The 19,976-nt window shown below is 44.5% G+C and overlaps 1 protein-coding gene across 7 annotated transcripts in view; it reads left to right on the forward strand.

Annotated features, from left to right (window-relative positions):
- Positions 1 to 19,976, forward strand: part of gyg1b (glycogenin 1b) — a 111,372-nt gene that overhangs the window by 63,616 nt on the left and 27,780 nt on the right. For 2 of the 7 annotated variants that reach the window (XM_086102454.1, XM_086102453.1), the window contains exons 2-10: positions 9,597 to 9,700; positions 11,104 to 11,208; positions 11,274 to 11,384; positions 11,464 to 11,554; positions 12,253 to 12,455; positions 13,368 to 13,446; positions 18,020 to 18,155; positions 18,227 to 18,401; positions 18,506 to 18,668. In XM_086102454.1, coding sequence (XP_085958580.1) covers positions 11,143 to 11,208; positions 11,274 to 11,384; positions 11,464 to 11,554; positions 12,253 to 12,455; positions 13,368 to 13,446; positions 18,020 to 18,155; positions 18,227 to 18,401; positions 18,506 to 18,668 — 1,024 coding nt within the window. In that variant the 5' untranslated portion in view covers positions 9,597 to 9,700; positions 11,104 to 11,142. Of the gene's footprint in view, positions 1 to 8,571; positions 9,531 to 9,596; positions 9,701 to 11,103; positions 11,209 to 11,273; positions 11,387 to 11,463; positions 11,555 to 12,252; positions 12,456 to 13,367; positions 13,447 to 14,103; positions 16,056 to 18,019; positions 18,156 to 18,226; positions 18,402 to 18,505; positions 18,669 to 19,976 lie in introns of those variants that run through there. The other 5 variants (XM_086102452.1, XM_086102456.1, XM_086102455.1 and 2 more) reach the window with 5 other exon arrangements.

Raw genomic sequence — 19,976 nt, forward strand, 5'->3', positions numbered from 1 at the left:
GTCTATGGATAACGTCAGAAGAACTCTACACTCTACACATAATTGCTCATATAAAGGCGCGTGACTTTGAAGCTGTTTTGCTGGGACTGGACGCGGAAAAGGCCTTTGACTCTGTCAACTGGTCATATTTATATAAGGTACTACGGAGATTTAAATTCAAGGACAATTTTATAAGAACTATACAGGCTATATATGATATGCCAATAGCAAAAGTAAGGATAAATCGATCTGGAAAGGGGATGCCGACGGGGCTGCCCTATTTCCCCCACTCTTATTTGCCATTTTTATAGAGCCCCTAAGTCAGTGGATAAGGCAGAAAGACGAGATCGAGGGGATAACCGTTGGACAGGATACTCATAAATTAGCCCTATTTGCGGACGATATATTCATATTTCTGGGAAAGCCATCTACCTCTTTCCCGCAATTGCTTTCTACCGTCAGGGTGTACGGAGGATTTTCGGGATACAAACTTGTCATCGAAGTACTCTCCGAGCAATGTGATGAGAGATGAATTCAGTTTGAACTGGGACTCAGAGTCGATCAGGTACTTAGGCGTGAATATTCCAAAAGATTTAGATACAATTATGCTCGAACAGACAGTTGAGTCACCCTATTGGCCTCATTCCACTCGAGTTGGTTTATTTTTGTTTATTATTATTATTTGATTTTATTTCATTACTTTTCTAGTCATATGGCACAGCGTTCAGGACATTGTATAGGTGGGAGGGCGGTAATCGTAACCCGTTTCACAGGGATGTCAATGTATGTATGTGCTATTTCGATGCCCGGAACTGGTGTGGTTCTATGTACCGGTGCTTAAACACGTGACCATGGTTTTCTTTTTTCTAACTGTTTGAAACAATTCAATAAAAAGTTTAATAACAACAAATAAATGAGGCTTCGTAATGCTCTAACCCCTTACGGGGGACAGCGGTTACTACGATGGACAGTGTATCATGTGATCGGGCTACAGGGTGCATGAAAGGGTTAACGTCGTAACGCTTCACGGCGGTGAAAAGTAGCTGCTTCCGGCTGGATAGTGCCTTTGTATGCTAGTGCTTCACAGTAGAGTCGACCGTCACTTGAAAGCGGTTCCGGATCTTTGCCACGTCCGGCTGACCTTTTCGCGGGCGGAGAACCTCAACGTGGGGGCGGTTATTATGCAAATTAGCATGGGCTCGTGACACTAGAGGCAGTAAAAAGGCTACAGTGCTGCAATAATTCATTTTTAATGTTTGATTTTGGAGGGGGGGGCGGCCCGGTGTTCGAGTGGTTCGCACGTCGACCTCACAGTGCGGAGGTTGTGGGTTCGATTCCAGCTCTGGCGTTCCTGTGCGGAGTTTCTATGTTCTCCCCGTGCCGGTTTGGGTTTTCTCCGGGTACTCCGTTTTCCTCCCGCATTCCGAAAACATGCACGGCAGGCTGATTGAACGCCCAAAATTGTCCCTCGGTGTGAGTGTGTGCACGGATGCTTGTTCATCTCCGTGCGATTGGCTGGCAACTAGTTCAGGGTGTCTCCCAAGACAGCCTGGATAGGCCCCAGTACCCCCCGCCACCCTTGTGAGGATAAAGCGGATCAGAAAACGGATGGATGGATTTTGGAGTGTGAGGCCATCTGCTCGTCGGCGTGGATCTACTTTTGTCTAAATCGGCCTTAGAAAACAATTAAAAAGTGCATTTTGCTTAATACGTATCCCTTTCAGGGGCACGTGCAACATGTATTGCAAATCCGGCGTCTGCGTATATGTTTGCTGAAGTTGAAAGCGCAGCGGATCGCGATCGGTGCGCCTGTGAAGGCCGCATGAGGTGAGACGCGAAGGCCGTCTTTGCGGCAGCTTATCGAGAGCCAGCCGGCAAAGCTTCTGCCCTGGGAAGTATCATTCCGAGGCTTTGCTTCGGAGATCTGCTCCGACTCTCCTTGGGAAGTCGCTCCTTCACTGCCGTTTGGCTAATAATCTCATCCGTGTGTCTTTTTTTTTTTTTTTTTTTTTTTGTCTTTGTCTTAATCATTTTAAGCCAAATGAAAAGGCGACTGCTTTCAGAATATTCGCAGTAGATACACGGAAGGCCTGAACGATTCCAATCTCACCCAGGTGTGCTTTTGTGCTCTATTTGCGTCGCCGTGAGTGATGCCACAAAATGGCGCCAAAGCTCGAGCTAAATTGGAAACTAGTAACCGGGCTAATTCTTGAATGAGAGTCTCTCCTTCTCTCTCACTCTCTGGAATGACCTTCCATTGAACATTCGACAAGCCCCCTCATTGCCCATCTTTAAAACCCGCCTCAAAACTCACTTGTATTCCTTGGCATTTGACTCAGCAGCTAAGTTTAGCCCGGGTGGTTAGCGGAAATTATGGAACGTCTTTGCGGTGCGTACAAGTGTACTGCCGGTGCTGTTCCATGAACCTGCCATTCATGTTTTTGGAATGTGGGAAGAAACCGCGGTCCCCGGAGAAAACCCACGCAGGCACGGGAGAACATGCAAACTCCACACGGGAAGGTCGGAGCCGGAATCAAACCCTGCGCCTTTGCACGGTGCAGCTGACGTGCTAAACGGTCGCCCAGCGGGCCGCCCCCATTAAATCATGAATTAGAAACTTTATAAACCATTCTTGGATGACGGTTTGTGGTATTTTTTTCGTTCAAAGTATCAAATATTTTCGGGGGTAGTCAATACCCGGCGTTTCCTCCCATCCCATTCCCCACGAATAGTTTATTGCCACAGTTGAATGAAGTCCACCTGTATCCTGAAATTTCAGCACAAGACAAATATTGCTAACTTTTCCTGAGTAATGTTCACGAGTCGAATCAACAAAAAAGGCCTTTTCGCCCTTGGGTTAATTGTGTTTTGTTGCTACGCCTCCTTGCCACACAGTAGCTTGGCGATTCGATTCCGAGGTTTAATCTGTGACTGTGATTGCGTTCTGTAACGAATGCATTCCATTTCTCCCGGAAAACCCGAAACGGGGCCCTTCCTCCATGAGCCGCGTGAGCTTCCTACGGAGGTCTTCGTAAGCAACCGCAGCAATTTCAACTTTTCTTATTGCCCCACCAGAAATCATCAGGCGAAGTAAAGAAAGAAGTGGCACGTTGTTTAATTGGAAGGAGCGGGCGCTCGCCGAGGCAATATCCTCTCGCGTTTGCCGGCGGAATTAAATGCGGATGCGCGTATTCCTACCCCGGTGTTCATTATTCATGGGGCAACGCGTGGAGGATCAAGTGCTGAATAGTGCAACGGCTCATTTTGGACAGCAGGCGAGAGCACAGCTGTTGTCCGGGATCTTTGCTGCAGCCTCGGGGGTACATTACCGACGTCAGGTTCTTTGTCAAGCTCAGCCGAGGCTTCCTTCCGCCCGGGCTTCGGGACCTCCTTTTCCACCGCGCCGTCTTCCTGCCTGTTCCTTCGGTTAAACGAACAGGAGGCTGTAGCGCTCCGACCTGATCTCGACCAAGGACCTTATTAACAATTTGACAAAGGCCTTATTCTGCGGGTCTCGCCTCGGGAGAGCTGATTAGGCTAATAAAGCAGATCCTTGGGCATGTAAAGGCACGTTGATTTGCCCAATTAGGGATGTGACAAACCCCGGACATATCCTCGATGCAAGATTCTCCGTATCTCATGTTGGGATAATGACGCCAGGGAGGAACGTTTCAAACCAGACTTGAAAGAAAAGGATTAAATATAACCCCGTTTTCCGGAGCAGGATTTGGCAGCTAGAAAGACAGTGGGGCCATCTTTCGGTTTTTAGACACTGTCAAAGCTTTTGATCCGACAGTTTACAAAGTAGCGATGTAACGGCAACAGGTATTGTTGTGGTGCGGTTTGTCGTTTGTGTTTGGCGCTACCGTTTTTCTCTGAAACTCATCCGAAGGGTGCAATGCCGAGGAAAAAAACTGCAGAAGCAGGCATTTATTTTTGTTGCCTGTCCACATGCGCTTGGGGCCCGATACAGAAGAGAGAATATAAGAATACAGTGGTACCTCTACTTACCAAATTAACCGGTTCTGGAAGAAATTTCTGAACAAGAAAATGTTGTAAGTAGAGACGCGTTTCGCATGTAAATGCCCTAATTCGTTCCAAGCATCCCCAAAAGTCAGACATAAATTGTTTTCGAAAGCATAAAAATGCATCAAAATATGTAACAAATGCGCATTATCATTAGATTATTGCGCAATAAATGAGAGTTGTGCATACTATCAAAAACACAATGACGAGGACGCCGCATCGATACACATGATCTATCCACACGTATCGACACATTCAGTGGAGGTCCCTCTTAGCCAACCGGATGCCAGAATGATGCTCAGTAATAGCCAATGGCAGAGCATTTATACTCGGAGCTGCGAGTAGCGGGCCGTACTGTATTTTTACCTTACGCATCTTGAAATTTCTTTCGGAGACGCAATATTTTTCTGTTGACACGTTTTGAAGAGACGTTTGTAAGTCGAGGTACCACCGTATGACATTCCACATCAGAATTCAGAAGCGTGGGAGGTGTCATTGAAGTTTTTTTTTTTCCTTTCAGTCCATCGCGACAACCCATCGAACAGAAGGTTGCTGCGATGAGAGAAATCCTCATTTGCAACATTCTAGAAGCCTTAAGGAGTTACGAGTTCACATTTTTTTTATCACCAAAACAAAGTCTGCTGTCACAAAATCCTCCGGAGACAAAATATCGCGCCGCTGACAAAACGAGGGGATTGTCGAGACTATGCTCAGGGTCACGTTAAAATGAATTACTTCGCTCCAGAATCAAGCCCTGAGCTGTGCGATGTTATTGGAAGTGAACGGGTGCCGGGATTTGGATCTAATATGGTGCCGCTACAGACATAAGTCCAAGTAAGACGAGGCTCAAAAAAAAAGTGCGTATGTGTGCATGTGCGCGTGTGTGTATGTGTAGGCTCTTTATCCCGGATTGCAGGGGAAGGTGACATAAATCACCTTCTTGGTGCTCAGTCACTTTTCACCTTGAGAGCACCTCGTTCCTGTTTTTTTTTTTTTTTTTATCAGTATTAATGGTTGTCCCGCTCTCTTAACTTGGCCGGAGCTATTTCACACTTGGTTGACTAAGCGATGAGAACGTCTCCTTGGCTCTATATATCGCCGGGGCCTTCTTAAATATTTTTTGAGATCCCTACTTTTCTTTCATTATATCCCCCCATATTGTGCATGTGGCGATGGGCTTCTTTGAGACTCCAACATGTTCAATACTGGGGACAGGGCCGTCGTGAGCTCTACATAAATGCTTTGTGGTGCCCCCACACCAGCCCAAATATCTGAGTATTTGTCAGTTTTGCTTTATTTTACAAAATAGCTTGTCAATATTCATGTTTCAAAAACTTTCACAAAAATAAGAAAGAAATAATAATAATTACGTCTTTAGAAAATACTAAGAATGGCACCAAATACGCAAATAAATAAATTTTAAAATAAATACATGCCACTGCTATTAACTCATTCACTCCCAAAGACGTTTTTAAACGTCTTTTCAGACTTGGTCCAGAATTGGCTGGTACTGAATGAGTTAACAGTGAAATATAGTTTGGTACCATGGTACAAACATTTTCTAAATTAATTATGTTCCTATGTAGGCCGGGCGGCCCAGTGGTCCAGTGGTTAGCACGTAGAGCCCACAGTGCAGAGGTACCGGCTTCAATTCAAGGTCCAGCGTTCCTGTGTGGAGTTTGCATGTTCTCCCCGGGCCTGCGTGGGTTTTCTTTCGGTACTCCGGTTTCCTTCCACATTCCAAAAACATGCATGGCAGGCTTAATGGAACACTCTAAATTGTCGCTAGGTGTGAGTGTGAGTGGGGATGGTCGCTCTTGGCCTATGAACGTCTCGAAAATGTCGGCATGGTTGTTGCATAACAAACAAGTTTGTCTCCTAAAATTCCATTTAATTTTCATAGCGTAATCAAAATTGTTATTTAAAACATTGTCTTACCTGCAAGTGATGCGCATCTCGTTTTTTTTTTCTTTTGCTCTTTTTTGCCCCCGACTCTTGATCCCTTTTCGATGACATGCCCAGATATCCAAAATAAACTTTTGCCATATTTGCAATTGAAGCATAATGGAACAAATTACTTGAGAATGAAAGAGAGAGGTGCTGGGGGGGCCACCAAAGCAAGACTGTTCGCGTAAATAAGCCTACGTTAATTTGAATTACATAACGTACTTTACAAACCTTTATTCCCAATATTATATACTGTTATTATGATAATTCCGATTATTGTGATTTTTTTTTTACGATCTTGATTTTTTGGTGTCCATTTAAGTCCGCCCTTACCGTTTTCTGACCAGAAATAAAACATTCTTAATACTTCACACCACAGGATAATCAGGCAGGATATTTTTTGATTTCTTGATAGGGTGACTTTGACTTGTGCGCAAGTGTAGAGGCAATGACTCAATGTGACATTTTCTGACGGATGAGTATGGAAATTGTGTGAGGTGGCTAATACCCGCTCATATTTTTGATCCGACGGTGTGAATATTTACCACATACCCGGGCAGATGCTCTTATTTATGCATGTGTAGGTTTCAGCAGGGATTAAGTGTTTAGACGTGTGGTTACACGCGTGTTTGTGGTTGCGAATCAAGTGCTACGGTAGAGTAGGTGTGAGATTGTGTGCAAGTGCGTTGGGGGTCGGTTGGGAAGCAGCTGCAGCGGTTGCTAGGAGGCATGTTGCGATATCTGCTCATGGCAGCGAAAGGGAAGCGGTGGCGAGCAGGCAGCAAAGAGGCAAGGGCAGCGGTGACGCGTCGGCCATTCTGAACCGAAGGGTCGCACGGTCCCTGATGGAAGAAGCTTTGTGAACAGCTCAATGCTATAGGAAGATTGGAGCCCTGACTCAAAAAGCTTGTTGTCGATCATTGGTGGAATTCAGTTCACGAGGTTCTCGTTTGTGAAGAATAATACATTGGTACCTCTACTTACGAACCTCTCTTCATACGAAATTTGAATACACCACGCGACCCACATTATTCGGTGCCCAGTCCGTTTTGGAGAAAATTTAAGACTTTTACGTGCATCTTACAATCGTGAAAATATGGTACATGGTACGAGCTGCAATGAATTACTACAGCATTACTGCGGGGCCTTTGCTGACGTTAGCAGACCGCTAACTTCCATTCTCATCGAATGTAAGATACTGTACAGTGAAACTCCTCTACAACGAAATCATGTTTGCAGCAAGAGATTTTTCACAACAGCGGACTTTTCACTGTCGCAAATTTTATCTCAAACGTAAACACGAACACACTCAAAAAACGTATATGTGAACTTTTTAATTTTATTCCGATAGTGCTTAAGTATGAGCATACACTTATTTGACACTTCATATTGCCAGCGTAGAAAGAAAAAAAGGCAAAGAAATTGCGAAATTTACGATCAGCATTTACTTTCACTTACATCAATTTCTTGCATCATGTCTTTTATTTTGCTTCTTTCATTTTTATTACCTTTATCCTGTCTTCAAGCGTTAAATTTTCTTTTCTTAACTCCTTGGTATGCAAAGGACCGTTTTGTCGCCATTTTAGCAATGCAACGTTCGTGCTGCGTCTGAAACAAATACTTCCTGTACAACTGCGCACGTGTAAACCAGTGTGGTGGTTGCTGTTGCCGTTTCCGAATGAAGCCGTAGAGGTCGCTGTGGCATGCTGAGGTTGGATTAGACTTTGCGGAAGGCTTGTTTTCGTTGTAGTGAATCTCGTTGCGAGGCAAGAACAGAGAAAAAGATTTCGTATAAGAGAACAGGAGGACTTTTCGTTGTAGGGGGAGCAGAAAAGTGGGAATGGCTTTCATGCATGAACATTTTTTCACACTAGGAGTATTTTCGCCCATGTAGGTTTGTCGTTTGAGAGGAGTTTCACTTTAACTAAATCACTGCAAGATTGGACCACTCGAACCTCTCTTGGGGGCTCACATTTCTTTTACTATCTTTCGGCTGCGTGGTGTTAACAAAATGCCTCATATTCTGACACGCATCCATATTCTAAATTCCACTTCCCCAGGAGGGGGAAGATCTCAGCTGCGGGGATGTGGCCTCATTCTTTTGAGGGACGGAACCCCGCCTTAAAGAATAACACAAGAGACCAACATGTCACAACGTTTCATGTATTCTGGTGAAGAATGAATAATGAAATGAAATACTTTGGAGCCTGCGTGTTTTCCACAGCTCATTTCACCTTGTCAATTAATTCCAATTAACGCGGTTTAAGTAGAATTCTCCGGTGACTTTCTTAAGTCACAGTAAAGCCAGTACCATTTTTTTTTAGCCTTCATTGGTTGGATTGCTGGCATCGAGAGGATCAATGGAAGCATCGTCTGTCACAGAATGGCTGAAGCTGACCTGCGAATCAGAATTGGCACACTGGAGCTGTTTTTAAATGAGCATGAAGTCATCAATGGCTGGCCTGATGAATCGCTTACATAAAGCAAACATTTATGCACTTCCCGGACATTTCCAAAAGGACAATGATCGGATCAAAATGTCATAAACGCCCACGGCCTCTCATATTTCGACATCCGGTGAGTGAATGAATCATTTTGCTCTAATGGTGACATGCTGAGTGATTGGTGACATTGGTGAAGGCCAGTTGAAGAGGGATCAAAAGAAAGACCACTCGAGGAGAAATATGATGAAAATTCGGCTTTTCAATGTTTGTTCACAAATATTTGGGGCTGTGGCATACCTGCCCACCCATCAAGTGTGAGATTAAACAAGCGAATAAATATGGCTCACCGCATGAGACAGATTCTCCCCAAACCACGGCAAGAAATATGCAGGAAAAATACTGCGGTATTTTGGCGAAACCATGCCGCAGACATTTTATACGGACTAGCAACTGTTTTAAATATTGAAAAAAAAATGCATCGTGACATACATTTCCTTTTCCTGAAATCTGGATAAACAACTTTCCATGTTTGTACTTCAGTCTTTTTCTGTGCCCAACTGATATTGAAAACTAATTTATTGCATGTTGTTTTAAAATTGTGATTTTTTTTTCCCCACAGGAAATAATGGCAATTGAATGAATTCTCCGCAGGGTCAGCCTGTTGTCATTTAAAAACGTTTGACCTTTCATGGAGGATTTTGACATAATACGCATTGCTGTCAAATGATGTGATGACCGCATGGCTCAATCCACACCGACTTGTCAAGCTCGGCATGCTGTCAGCACACAAACAAAAAAGACCTGCCGTCCCGCCGCACGTGACTCCGGTAATCAAGCGAGCAGCGGGTCAGGCGGACGCCAATCAAGGCGGACCCTGCCTCGCGCAGCGTGGCCTCCGATATCACAGACAGCCCGGTGCCACCCACGGAGTGCCATCTGCTCTGCGTTTCATGTCAAAGTGTATTAAGCGTCTATCTGCATGCTCACTGTGCTGTGGGGGTGGAGGCCAGGCGGATGAGTTCTGAGGATCAGGCCTACACTTGCCTTCTCTGTTCAATGTCAGTGTTGTTTTCTTTTTCTTTCTTTCCGTCGTTTTAATCACAGCCAATGAAAAACAGGTCACCTTGATGGAGCGTAAGAGCTTCCCTAACCCTAACCCTAACCCTTTTTTCAATTATTTTATTTCCTGTTCTCATTCAGAAATTAGCTTGTTGGGAACAGCAAGGATACTGCGCAGAAGCCTCAAACTTCCTGGCCTCTGGTAGAGGACCCGAGCTGAATGAGGGACGGACACCGCCCGAGGGGTGAGACGAGGATTTTTATAATATATGCATTATATACATGTATTTATGTAATATTTTCGGGGAGTCTTTCCGATTAAAGTGGATTCAATAAATATCTCCATACATGGTGCTGTGATACAATTTCATGGATGGTACATTTTAAAGTGTGATGATTTGATCCAGTTAAATTCAAAGCAATTTTCCTATTCAATTCGCTTTTCATCACACCCCCTATGCGATACAATTTATTCCAGTTATTTTGGATTTCTTGACCATTTTTATCTTATGCGTCTTTTCAAGTAAGTGTTGATTGAAATAACGCTTTTTTTTGTAATTATTTGAAGCTGTGAAGATGCAATTTCAGTGTCGGGGAGGTGTCACGTGCAATGTCAACACGTGACACAGAAGATCTGCACCTTTGTTTTTGTCATTAAACTTGCAAAGTGGGAGAGGGGTTCTATTTCGCGCCTCCACTTGTGCGCCTGTCTTATTGAGCGACGGCTCATAATATGCAGAACGCCGCCGAGACCTCACCGTAGTGCAGCTGTACGAGATGTGCTAATTGAGTGCGCTAACAACTAAATCCCTCCGTTACATTGACGTGTCACCCAGAGAAAGTATAGCCTTTCGCTCGAGCGCTTTTGTCACACTGGATTGTGTTGCCGGTTGTTTTCTTGTAAATGTGATGACTGATGAAAAGCTGTTTTTGTTGACTAATTCACATATATGTTTGTCAATAAATAAACAGCAGCGGTTGCAGTTCCATTTTAGACCTGTAGGCGTCGGTAGGTGTCAAGTGTTCCCGACCGTCACAGCAAATCCACTCCGGGACTAGACAAGCACAAACAAAAGAAAACTATACGTTGCTGTTAAAAATATTCGAGAAGTGCCCAAACGAGATTAGTTTTATTATTTTTCATATATATATATACAGTATATATACAGTATATGTATATATATATATATTTTTTTTTTTTTGCTGGTAATTTGGCATGCTTGAGTTGCCTTATAGATACCGTAAGAACAGCTCACAACTGACTAAAATGCAGTAAGGGGTCTGTTTTGCAGAGGATAAAGAATATATGCCTGTGAATTTTGTTACATTGTCTATCAACATGCAGTCATGATTCGGTTTAGGGACCAACAGGTGGCACTGTAGGGCTCCCCCGGCAGCTGCACACCTGTTGGTCCTAGGTAATTAGGGCCTTAAAAGGACTCCCAGCCCGAACACTCAGTGTCGGGTCATTGTTGCTCTTGGCTACTGTCATGTTTGTTCGTTGCTTTTTGATTGTTTGCTGTTGGCTTCTGTCATGTTTGTTTCAGTCATGTTTAGTTCATTCTTATGTTTTAGCTTCAGTCCTGTTTTGGTCATGTTCCGATCAGTGTTGAACATGATTACACCTGACATTTGTTTGTCGTGGCAGCTCGGCAAGAAGTCCAGCTCCGCCAAGCCTGCCATCTTCATGGACTGCGGCATCCACGCCAGAGAGTGGATCTCCCCCGCTTTCTGCCAATGGTTTGTCAAGGAGGTACGAGATCTATGAACCCAAATTTGAAAATGGAGATGATTTCGAAAACGGTCATGCGTCCTCAGGCTCTGTCCACCTACGGCAAAGATTCTCAGATGACCAGTCTCCTCGACCAGATGGGCGTCTACGTCCTTCCAGTCTTCAACATTGACGGCTATGACTACACCCACAAGAGCGTGTGTGCTTTTGACACCCCGACGGCCAGGCTCACGTTGAAATGCGTGACCGACTGTGTTTGCACTTTATGCTTTCTAGAATAGGATGTGGAGAAAAACTCGCTCCAGGAGGTCCGGGTTCAGCTGCGTTGGAGCTGATCCCAACAGGAACTGCAACGCTGGCTGGTGCAGTAAGTAGGATGAGGATGAGAGAAATTTGATCTCAGATGTAAACACACACACACACACACACACACACACACACACACACACAAAACGTATACGTGTACTCTTTATTTTTATTCCAAGAGTGCATAAGTAAGAGAATACACTTATTTGACACTTCATATAGCCAGTGCAGAAAGAAAAAGCGGGAAAGAAATTGCAAAATTTACAATCAGCTTTCACTTTCACTTACATCAATTTCTTGCAGAATGTCTTTTACTTTGCTTCCTCTATCTCAAATTTTTATTACCGCATTGGCCCGAATATAAGACGGTGTTTTTTGCATTGAAATAAGAATGAAAAAGTGGGGGTCGTCTTATATTGGGGGTCGAGACGTTATACCCATTCACGACGCTAGATGGCGCCAGATATCATTGAAGCGAATGCTGAACTTGACTCCCCAGGCCAAAGCAATAAAAATAAAAATAGCGGTAGCACGAAGAAGAAAACTAAAAAAGGTTGTATAGCAAATGCCCTGGACGCTTTCATGCATGAACATTTTTTTCACACTCGGGGGTATTTTCGCCCATGTGGGTTTCGTTGTAGAGAAGTTTCACTGTATTTGTATTGCCCTTTGATGATTCCACTCCTGTGTTATCGGCACCTCTCAGCATTGACACACACTTTCTAGTGCAAAGACACCAAACCTGGGTCTTTATTTCAGCCATCGGAGCCTCCAGCAACCCTTGCAGCGACACCTTCTGCGGCTACAAACCCGAGTCTGAGATCGAGGTCAAGAACGTGGCCGACTTCATCCGCAGGAACAAGTCAGCCATCAAGACCTACATCACCATCCACTCATATTCGCAACTGCTGCTCTTCCCTTACTCGTACACCTACGACCTGGCAGCGCACCACAGCGAGCTGGTCAGTATGTCCTCGTAGGAGCTTCCTCATCACGGTGTTGGAACAACGTTTTTCTCTCCCAGTTCGTCTTTTGGCTCTCAGCTGGGAGGATCAAGTTCGTCAACACTCGCAACGCGTCTTAGTGCTCACATTTAACACATCTGTCTGCGTCCTCACGGGTCATTTTTGACACTTTAAAGGGAGACAAAGAAGTCTCACAGCCGAGGAATTTCATTTCCCGAGCGTGCATTTCTTGCCTTGGTTTCATTTCCTGCTGGGTGTCGCCACAATCTCCGCAAAAATGCGCTGCGTGTGCGTATTACGTGTATCTTTTGCCATTATCATCTGGATTGAGTTCATAGCACTGTGTCGGTCTTTCAATTTTAACGACAATCCCGGTCGGAAATGGACGTACGTTTGGCTTCAAAGGGTCTCCTTTACAATGTCACCTGGTCTATTATAATTGGTAGTATAATAATAATAATAATAATAATAATTATGGGGCGGCCCGGTAGTCCAGTGGTTAGCACGTCGACTTCACGGTGCAGAGGTACCGGGTTCGATTCCAGCTCCGGCCTTCCTGTGTGGAGTTTGCATGTTCTCCCCGGGCCTGCGTGGGTTTTCTCCGGGTGCTCCGGTTTCCTCCCACATTCCAAAAAAACATGCATGGCAGGCTGATTGAACACTCTAAATTGTCCTTAGGTGTGAGTGTGAGCGTGGATGGTTGTTCGTCTCTGTGTGCCTTGCGATTGGTTGGCAACCGGTTCAGGGTGTCCCCCGCCTACTGCCCGAAGATAGCTGGGATGGGCTCCAGCACCCCCCGCTACCCGAGTGACGATGAAGCGGTTCGGAAGATGAATGAATGAATGATGAAGAATGCAAAAAACAAGATAGTGAACGTAATTTGTTTTGTCCACTGTATTGCGGCTGAAGATCGCTCAGGGAGCTTCTGCTGCCCTTCGTCGTCTGTACGGAACCCGCTACGCCAGTGGACCCGGTGCAGCAACCATCTGTGAGTGACAGTCAAGTTTCCATCATGTACACACTTGTGCAAGAGGTCTATGACTAAAACTCATGCTATTGTTGGTCGGTTGGTTCCTAAGTTAAGCCTCCAAAATAGACACATCAGAAAAGGAACAAAAGACAATTTTGACACAGTTCAAGTCCTGCCTTGAATAGGGCTTTGACGCCACTTCCAATGGCGTAATATTGCATGCGAGCAATCTCCTGACAACCGTTGATTAAACTTAACTTCGCTTCGAGCTTGCCGATCACTTCCTCCACTGTACTCGGCTTTGGGCCTTGTTATCGAACTCAAATTGATTAGCATCCCACAAGCAAATATTTCAATCAACTTTGCTGCTCGATATGCCCTCGGACCCCGCCGCCGGAGGCTCCGACGACTGGGCCTACGACCTGGCCGTAAAATACTCCTTCACCTTGGAGTTGCGTGACACCGGTCGTTACGGCTTCCTGCTGCCCGAGTCTCAGATCGAGCCCACGTGCGAAGAGACAATGATCCATCCCTGCGTGTATGATACGATGGATGATATGATACACTACAAACGCATATCGGGGTTGATGTTGGCCTACACAGGCACGGCGCTACAACGGGACGGGACGGGGGGGGGGGGGGGGTGCTACAGCCCCATCAGGGATCTATGGAGCACTTGAGGTGACATCGAAAAAAAATGTTTTGCAATGCCACCCAGTGATTTAAAGCTTTTTTTATTTTTGCAAGGGGTCTCTTGCGGGTCATTTTCCAGGTAACTGAAAACAACAAACATGGAGCGCTTTCACCCGTTGGCGAGTTGAATGGAATTTTTCTTTGAAACTATCTTGAAATACAAAGACATTAAATATGTTCATGATCTTAAATGCGGTTTCCAAGTCCTCCTCCATGATTCTCTCCTTTCCAGAAGTAGTGTCGTCTCTCAATCAGTAGCGATGAGAGCCTACGTTAGCTAAACCAACCCGGAAGTACAAAAACGCGCATTAAAAAAAAAAAAAGAGCGTCACCGTACAAAGAAATCAGTTTGCGTTATCGAGGAAACGAAAAACTTTGCAAGGGAACGCAAAGGTTTTTTTTTCTCCCATGTCACCGAATGGCTCCGTAGAATATCATCTGGGCCTCGTGAAATTAAAAAAATAGAAACGTCCTGTAATAGTGTTATCAGCTTTACTACTTTTGGATCCAAAATACTGCAACCGCAACGTTGACAATGAAGTGCCAAAGCAAACAAAATCACTTCAAATCATCAAAAATCAAATCATTCAAATATTCAACTATTCAGTACAGCTGATGAATTTGTGGTACATGAAATAAGGTGAATACAATGGCACTTCTACATTTACGTCCCTAAATCGGTCTGAAAATTATTATTCAATGACAACAAATAATGTATCGTTGTTATTTATCCATGCCGTTAACGTAAAGTGGAAGGCAGAAAAATTTAATGTTCTTCTGCCGGATGACAGAATGGCCAATTAATTTGGGTATCAACCAGTTGCAGTGACATTTTTCATGGCTGGTTTGTAGTGATTTTTGTTTTCTAACGTAATCCAGTACCGTAGGCCAATGTGCTTTGGCGCTATTATGGTTGAATATTGAAAAAGTGTATCGCTCGCTGTCCACAAGATGACGCTAAAGCATCACAATTGAGCGAGGCTTTCATTTCTGTACGGTATTTATCATTTTAGCTGTCATTCTACATCATTTGCATTACTGTTGCCTAGTATTTCCATTTTCCTCACTTTATATTGCTTAATTACTCTGTATTTTTTTAAAAAACTATTAATCTACTAAATGTACTATTTGTGATCGTTCGTTGGAGAGGCTGCAACTACCGTGTTCTGAAATAGTATTTCCCTTGTTTCTGATTTCTGTGTTCTTTGCATATTTATCACATGCTAAGCTTTCGGTGAAGGAAACCAATTTTAATGATCACATAAAAGACTGCCCAAGGAAATATACCATTTAATTTATTAAGGCACAAAAACAAAAAAAAAAAATGCAAAATTACCTGCCCGGTAGCGGTCCACAGATAGCTGGTTGGGGACCGCTGCACTCAAGCCTACTTTTTAAGTCAGGGTTTCGAATCTTAACTTTGCACAATGGTTCGGCTTAAAAAAAAAAATTATATTGGGGGTTCAAGGCCAGGGTTTGGGTTTCAAAGCAGGTTTTATTTCCTGGCTTTGGGTTTTAATATCTCAGTCAAAAGTGAACATTTTTTATGTATGATATAAAACCCTCACCGTATAATAGTGCCTCATGCGCGTGCGCACACATTCATCTTCGCACACCCCTGGCCTGGAGAGAATGCGTGCGCGTGTCTGTGCGCTGCGCGCCTGTAAACGCTCATGCTGAGAGCAAGTAGTGTCGTGGACAGACACAGCCCCCCCGCCCTGGTCACATGATGCTGACCACTGTCCCGCTGCTATAAATGCACCCCCGGTACGCTTTCGTCGCTCCTTTTCGTTTCCACGCCAAAGCTACCTTGAGTGTGTGCGCCAAAGTTGCCTCGAGTGTGTGAGTGTGTGCGCCCGCAGGCGTGCGTGCGGTGGTCGCGTCCACGAAGATACGACGACGTAACTTGGACTTTCTTCCTTCAGTCATGACAGGTATGTGACAACGGAACGCGGCTTTTCTTCCAAATACCGCGAGACTGCCCAAGAGGCGAGACTTGTGACTTGTCGTGTAGCTGGCAGGCCTAATATACAACCGCGGCGGTGAATTCATACGTGAAAATGTCAACGGAGTGACGGGAGTGATTTTACATGCCGTGAAAAATGGCAGCGCATCGTCACTTTCACGCCGAACATGCGCGCGCACCTTCGACGTGATTTCTTTAGAGATTAAACGTCGGTATTTTGGGGAGGTGACGTGACGTCATCACTCGCGCCAGCGTCACAACATGGCGCGGCGACGTCAAACTTGTATTCATGTTCACTCCAATCGAATGCTACTTCATTTTGCATTCATTTTAACATTCAAGGCAATTAGTGACATTATATCCTGTGAATTTGAGTTCCTCTCGGATTTTAAGCCCTGCCAGACAAAGTTGATAACAAAACAGTGGGGTGACATCGTATGAATTGCGAATGATCTATTCGGTTGCTTGAATCGCATTTTTTTTTTAAATAAATAAATAACGTACTGGCACACGTGACAAAAATTCTATTCAATTTTTTCACGCTTTGTTGAGTTGCTATAGTATATGACGCCATAAAACATGTCCGACAGTATGAGTGACGCAATTAATTATCATTAACGATTCTTGTCCAGCCAGCGTCACAGTGTCCTAATGCATATTTAGGGTGAAAAGTGACAAAATATTTCCTTTATTTATTTATTTTTAGCCTGTTAGCTAGTGTTGCAATTTGAGGAAAACATCTGGTCGCCGAAAATGGATGACAACATGCATAAGAGTCTGTCCAGTAGTGTTCAGTTTAGTCTAACCCTGCCCCCCCCCCCAACCAATTCTACTAATATTTACAGCAACATGCGAGGACATTTCTGTAAATTACAATCCTCTGTATTTCTGTGTTAGCTTCTGTTGATATATCATGACATTGACTCACGTCAAACAAAAAGGATACCGAATGTCCTGGCTAATGCAGGGGGCGCCACCGGCAAGGGGCATCTCAACGGCACAGGGTGGACCCTGGTCAGCAATATGAATTACTCATGTTTAATATTGTCTGCTATTGTTTTACCCAGCCTCAGCTGGTCCTAAGCCCGGATATAAAATGGCTGGCTTGTGTCAAGAAGGCCATCTGGCATTAAAAACTCTGCCAAAAAAAATCATGTGCCCTGACTTGCTGTGGCGACCCCTGATGGGACCATCCCAAAGTAGGAACAACAACCGCAACTCCATATCTGACATCATTTTAACAGCGGCTTTACCGAGTGGCATTTCTATTTGAGTATCACGTTTTATGATGCTCATGTTGAGATAACGTGACTCGCCGTCACTCATCACAATGTCAAACTGATCAAGAAAGCATATGGCTCAAGTACATCATCATACTGTAACTGCCCATCACTCTTTTTCCAGCAGCTCCATCCATCCATTATATTACAGAAACGTATTTTTAACATATTGTATCCAAATAGGAAGTAAATCTTTGAACCACCTATTTCAGGAAAAAAATGCCCGTGAATGAGCCGTTTTGAAATGTATTATATATCCTTCTAAATGCTGCTTTTTGTATTTTATTTATTTATATATATTTTTTACTTTGTTGGTCGATTCTAAATCATTACCGGTAATACAGGTGTCTATCTTGATCCCCGTTGGCCATATTGACGAAAGAGTGTCGTTAGAACAAAAGGGAACTAACCGTTTTAAAAATTGGAGGGGGAAAGTGCATCATGTCTCCTTCCAAGTTTGGCTGAATACACCAATAGAAAAAGGGAGGCCTGGCCAAACAGCCTGCAGCGCATCATCTCAACATAAAAGTGCATGTGACTGTTGGCAAAAACAAAGTTGGTAGCGCGTAGGTATTGACATCACCTCTCAGTGTCACCCATTGCTGTGGGGAAAAGTCAAAACATGAAACGCGTGTCTCTCACTCCTTGACAGACCAAGCTTTCGTGACGTTGGCTACCAATGACGGCTATGCCAAGGGAGCCATGGTTCTGGGCCAGTCCTTGCGCCGCCACAAAACCTCCAAAAAGCTGGCGGCCCTCATCGGGCCCCAGGTGTCGGAACAGTGCCGGTAAGGAAGCTCCGTTCCTATCCCGACCGGCAGTTGCCCGTTGTTTGTTTGACGCTTCCAAAACCCGTCAGGTCCGTGCTGAGGAGGATCTTCGATGAGGTTCGACCGGTCGACGTGCTAGATAGCGGCGACGCGGCCCACCTGGCGCTGTTGAAGAGGCCCGAATTGGGCGTCACCTTCACTAAACTCCACTGTTGGACCCTCACCCATTACTCAAAGTGTGTCTTCATGGATGCAGACACTCTGGTGAGACCGCGAGAACACGTCAAATAGAATCACGCCACTAAATTAAAAAAGAAAAAAAGAAAAGCTGAGTGAGGATATTTGCCGCCTGTTTGTGTACGTCTCAGGTACTTTCGAATATAGACGAGCTCTTTGACAGAGAAGAACTGTCAGCCGCCCCCGATCCTGGCTGGCCCGACTGCTTCAACTCGGGCGTGTTTGTTTTTCGTCCGTCCGTGGAGACTTATGACAAACTCCTTCAGTACTGCACAGAACACGGCAGCTTTGATGGTAAGCCAGCACGCACATCTTATGCAAGTCAAGCGGGGAAAAAAACAACCTTACTAGCCTGTTTATATTTTCGGATTTGAGAGGGGTTCAAAATGTAAAACTAGAGATGGTCGACCATTCGTATATAAAGTGTTAGCACGCACTGTGTAGACAAAGCCCTAAGAAATACTTTAGACGGGGGTTGAGGCTATGATCGCTCTGCAATGAACTAATTTGCACAGCAACTGTAAGAATGACACATTTGATTGTTTTACTGTATATTCATGGCCCGGTGGTACTCTTCGGAACGATACCACAGTTCGGAATTTACGATTGCATTTTGGTAGGTTTGCGACACGCTACGAACGCCGCATGTCATAAACCGAAAGATCCCGATCACCTGATAACATGATAAGGTGTCAACTGTCGTAACCGCTGTACCAGAAAGGGTTAAAATATGAAGACAGATAACAACAAAACATTTGCTGTTGTAATTCACATAAAGACAATACGATAAAATGATATTCAAGTTATGACAGGCGGAACGCAAAGTTAAAGTTATCTTATCTTATCATGACCGAAACCCCCCCCCCCCCCCCAAACACTAAATTGGTAAAAACGGAATTTCATAATGGAATCTACTCGACAAGAATCAGAAACAAGCACAACGTGAACCAAACAGCACCTTAACCCTTTCAGGCACAGCTGTTACTACAGCGGACAGCTTATCAGGTTTTCAGGTTACGGGTTATCGTGATGGTGCACGAAAGAGTTAAACTCTCTTCCACATTGCATCTAAGTAAGCCGAGTCAGCTGTGAGTAGGACTTAGCGGATGGCCTGCCAACCACTCTGGGACATCTTGTACAGACTTGGAAAGGAACGTTAATGAAGAAAATAGTTTGTCAGCCGTCAACAGATGCGTTGAGTGTAAATGTGTTGTTGTTGTTTTTTATATGAAGGAAAATGAGTCATGAAACATCTTAGATGCAATTAAACCGTGAAGAATGGTAAAAACTAATCAAAAATCCAGGGTGCGCCCCGCTCGGATGTTTTCACTTTGGGCCTGATTGTTTGTCATTTTCGAGATGCCATCGACAAAAAGCCCGCAGACAAAAGTCTCTGCACGTCACCTGCTCAGCAATGTTGTTGCCCTCAGGGGTGGGTGGAAACTTACTTGAACAGAAATGTAACTTTGAAGAACTCCACTTGTTCTGCTCAAAACTGCTCAAAATCAAGGCCCGGGGGCCAGATCTGGCCCGCCATGTCATTTTATATGGTCCGCGGAAGCAAATCAAGCATGTCAACTTCCATGACGCTTGCTCAAGTCT

The sequence above is a fragment of the Hippocampus guttulatus genome, chromosome 21 (assembly GCF_054856545.1).
Source record: "Hippocampus guttulatus isolate MCC_2025c chromosome 21, RoL_Hgut_1.0, whole genome shotgun sequence".
In the NCBI taxonomy this organism is placed as follows: domain Eukaryota; kingdom Metazoa; phylum Chordata; class Actinopteri; order Syngnathiformes; family Syngnathidae; genus Hippocampus; species Hippocampus guttulatus.